This window comes from Rhinichthys klamathensis, unplaced genomic scaffold (genome assembly GCF_029890125.1).
Source record: "Rhinichthys klamathensis goyatoka isolate OS25496 unplaced genomic scaffold, OSU_Roscu_1.1 h1tg000421l_1, whole genome shotgun sequence".
NCBI lineage: Eukaryota > Metazoa > Chordata > Actinopteri > Cypriniformes > Leuciscidae > Rhinichthys > Rhinichthys klamathensis.
In genome coordinates, this window is record NW_026606919.1 from 352501 (window position 1) to 356883 (window position 4383).

General features: G+C 36.8%; 1 protein-coding gene across 1 annotated transcript in view; it reads left to right on the forward strand.

The window, feature by feature from the left end:
* Positions 1 to 574, forward strand: part of pclaf (PCNA clamp associated factor) — a 1717-nt gene extending 1143 nt beyond the window's left edge. Inside the window, exons 3-5 of the mRNA XM_056235398.1 lie at positions 1 to 145; positions 275 to 343; positions 437 to 574. The exon at positions 1 to 145 is cut by the window's left edge and continues 39 nt beyond it. Coding sequence (XP_056091373.1) covers positions 1 to 145; positions 275 to 343; positions 437 to 473 — 251 coding nt within the window. The 3' untranslated portion in view covers positions 474 to 574. The remainder of the gene's footprint in view (positions 146 to 274; positions 344 to 436) is intronic.
* Positions 575 to 4383: the final 3809 nt, after the last annotated feature.

The window sequence follows — 4383 nt, forward strand, 5'->3', positions numbered from 1 at the left end:
GGCCCACCCCCACATGGCAGAAGGGCATCGGGGACTTCTTCGGCGGTCCCGGCCGGAAGCCTGAGAAGGAGAACCTTCATCCTAATGAGGAAGATGAAGATGACGAAGAGGCGGGCGGCAGCGGCGTCACTAAAGCTCCCAGGAAGTGAGTGAGGAACTTCCCGTCTGTGTTACACGGTCTCTGATCCGTGTTTCTGTGATCCACTGATCCGTGTTTCTGTGATCCACTGATCCGTGTTTCTGTGATCCACTGATCCGTGTTTCTGTGTTCCAGATCAAGACCCATCATTGATGAAGATGATGAAGAGGCGGGCGGCAGTGGCGTCACTAAAGCTCCCAGGAAGTGAGTGAGGAACTTCCTGTCTGTGTTACACTGTCTCTGATCCGTGTCTCTGTGATCCACTGGACGTCTCTGATCCGTGTCTCTGTGTTCCAGGTCCAGGCCCATCGTTGATGATGAAGAGGAGGAGTGATCCCACAATTCTCATGACAGTTTTTAGTGTACATCTGTAAATACTTTTATTGGGACGCTGGTTCATGTTGTACAGAAGTTTAATAAAGTGAGTTTTTCAGAGATTGTGTGATGTCTCCAGTGATTGGGTGCGATCGATCCCATAACCCACTGATCAGATCCTCCAATCACACGCGAGCTGAGATGATGATCCTCCAATCACACGCGAGCTGAGATGATGATCCTCCAATCACACACGAGCTATGATGTTTTGATAAATAGGCTTATGGTTTGCATGATTCTTGTAATGTAATTAAGAAGGGAAATGAACATTAACAAAGCTGTTTTCATCATACTAGGCATAAGATTAATGATGAATGTGTACATTTTGTGAATGAATCTTTAAAAAAATAATTACCTAGCATTTGTACCTTCAGTAAAGTTAGTTGTCTAAATAAATTATTAATAAAAAACAGGCTGAATATCAGTTGGCCGAATGTTTGCACTGACAGACACTCAGTGGAAGCTCAACTTTATCTTTATTTTTTAATAATGCTGAGAACAAGAACATACACAAGAGAAAGCATACGTACATCACATAATATTAACCAAAACAATCATAAAGGAGACTACAAAAAAAACACAGTAGGCTATTTTGATATATATATAAATAAATAAAATAAAAAAGGAAGTAGGGCCATTACGTCACATGCAGATGTTCACATGAAGAGACCAAAGCCAGTGCAGATTCCAGCAGTCCTCACAGCTTTCTTATTAGTAGATACTGAAATCACACTTAGATCATTTTCTATTTCTTTTAAGAAGACAGAGAATACAGGTTTACATTTTGAAAATTTGCATTTGTGAATGTAAAATTTGCTTATGAAAAGAATTAAATTAATAACAAAACAGATGTTTTCATTTGTGGGTCTGAGTCAAAATACCCAAATATAATGTTTCTCATATGTATTGAGAAGCCTGACCAACTCTTACACTGGATAAATACACCAATCTCCTTCCAAAGCTTCTGATAGTGACTCGACCAGAATAAGGGAACCACTGTTTCATCAGAACTCAAACACGAGAGCATGTTAGCTCAATGCCAGATTTACATCTGTAAAAATCTCTTAGCAGGACAGAGCCTGTGTGTGAGCTTGAAGGACATTTCTTTCACTTCATTTGTAAGAAAGAATTTCTGCTGTAAAGACCAGATTTTTTTCCAATTAGGGTTAACAAACAGATTATTCCAAAAGGAAATAACAGGTGGAACGGAAATAAAGATCTTATTTTATAGCTTTTAGCTTTCGACGCAGAGAAACAGATTAGACCAACAGGAGTTAGGGTTAGGAGAGGATAATATCTGAATATCTGAACAAAAGACCTTGCTTATTAAACAACTGCTCCACTAAAAATAAACCATTACTGAACCAACTATCATAAAATAGAGATTTATTCTTGAATACGATGTTCTTATTGTTCCAAATAAAACATCTCTGTGGTGAAAAGTTATGTTTATAAATTAGAGCCCATGCCAAGAGAACCTGACGATGAGTTGGAGAGTTTGATAGGGAGTTTGGATATATCATAATTACACATTAAGAGAAAATTAATGCCACCAAGTTGAGGAAAAACATTCCAAATAGAAGATGGTTTGGTTAGGTACTGATTCAGCCAATTAATTTTAAATGTATTGTTGAGGGAATCAAAATCAATAAAATTCAGACCACCATTAGTATAAGAGTTTAATATGACTGATTTTCTCATATAATGAGGCTTATTTTTCCATAAGAATTTGATTAAAACCTCATTAATTAATTTAGAAGAGACACAAAGAGAGACTGAGCTGCATAGGCCAAACGAGACAGACCCTCTGCCTTAGTGAGCAGTGTCCTGGCTTTCAAGGACAGATCCCTCTGGAACCGGCAATTACATCTCTTTTGAGTCTTGGTAATAATAGGTTTGAAGTTTTCTGAACACCTACATTCATCTTTAGTAATTTGTATACCTAAATATGTTACCCTATTTTTAACAGTAATATCCTCAATTGATGTAAGAGAGCACTTTTTAATGGGTAGCAATTCACATTTATTAAAATTTAGATTTAATCCAGAGGCTTCAGAAAAGGGCTTAAGAATACCCAAAGCCACTGGAACTTGTGAAGAATCATTCAAGAATAGAGCTGTATCATCCGCTAATTAACTCATTTTTATCTTCGTGTTGCCAATTGTGATTCCCTTTAAAGAACTACCATTGATATGTACGCTAAGGAATTGTGTTGCAATCAGGAATAGGTGGACATCCTTGTCTACCTCCTCGCTGTAAAAAGAATCGAGGTGAAGTACCATTACTGAGCTTAATTGAGCTGTTTATATAGCATTTGGACCATCCTGCAAAAGGAGTCCACAAAGCCAATTTTTCAAAGAGCCTGAAATAAAAATTTGTGTTCCAATGTGTCGAAGGCTTTGTAATAATCTAAAAAGAAAATGAAGCCATCACTGTCAATTAATTCTGAATAGTCTAACCTATCTAGTACTAACCGTATATTATTAGAAATGTGTCTTTTCTGCATAAATCCTGACTGTGTTTCGTCAATTGTAGAGTTCAGAACATATTTTAATCTTTTTTCTAGGACTGCAGCTATAATTTTATAATCGTTATTTAATAGTGTAATTGGACGCCAATTGTCTATTAGGAGGGGATCTTTATTTAATTTTGGTATAAGAGTTATTAAACCTTGACATAATGTTGCTGGAAGTAATGCTTTTTCTATACTTTCCTCATACACCTTTAACAAGAATGGTGCTATACTACGATTAAATAGCTTGTAAAATTCTGAGTCCGTCTGTTCCGGGAGATTTGTTGGCTTTTAAACAGTTAATAGCTTCCTCTATCTCCTTCAATGTGATCGAGGAGTCACAAAAGGGTTTATCTAAATCACTTAACTGGTTTATATTAGGGAATGATTTAAAGAAATCAGTCATATGTTCTTTGGACAATTTAGAAGTAATACAAATCACTGTAAAATTTGGCACAGAACTTTGCGATACTTTTAGGGTCATCACTAATATTACCGTTAATCATTAGTTTTTGAATTTGGTTGTTTTTAGCTTGCTGTCTTTCCAGTCTGAGTTTTTTTCACCCTCTTCAAGCCATTATCTGCGTGATCTAATAAATGCCCCTTCAGCTTTATGTGTTGTCTAATTTGCACTGTAAGTCAACTAATTCTGCTTTTTCACAATCAAGTAAATCATCCACATTTTTAGAGAAAAGATTGGTGATTTTGCATATAACGGAATTTATCATTTTTTTTCTTTTTTGCCAGATCAGTACTAAATTTCCTAAGATATTTGCCAATTTAGTAAATTCCCAATTGCTGCTGTAACTATTCTCCTCTCTTGCTTTATTCCAATTTTTGTCAATTATCTTATTAATTTCATCTTCTACTTCATTGTAAGACAGAATGGAGTTGTTAAGTTTCCAGTAAGTAGAGAATCCGTGCACATTATCAGAGGCAAGAAAATGGGTACGAATGAAGATACTCTTGTGGTCAGAAAATGGTGATGGCAAAATGTCACTAAAGGTATTGCATAATTCTTTAGAGATAAGCCACATGTCAATTCGGGACTGGGAGGAGAGAGAGTTATTACTCCATGAGAACATCTTTTGAGAGGGATGTAACACTCTCCAACTATCAATCAAAGAGAATCTTTGCATAAACATTTTCAAGTATAGACTAGTATTGTCAGGGAGTTTTGGAGGCCATTTATTACGCCAATTAAACGCTCAGAATGTTCCCAGAGGAGACAAGACTTCGCACTGTTTGTGATGTGAATGGGGCTTATATGCAGGTAGATAACAGGGTGCAGGTGCGTGAGCAATCAGTGATGACCGGTGTATGAGTAATCAGTCCAGGAATGATGTGTGAGGAAGTC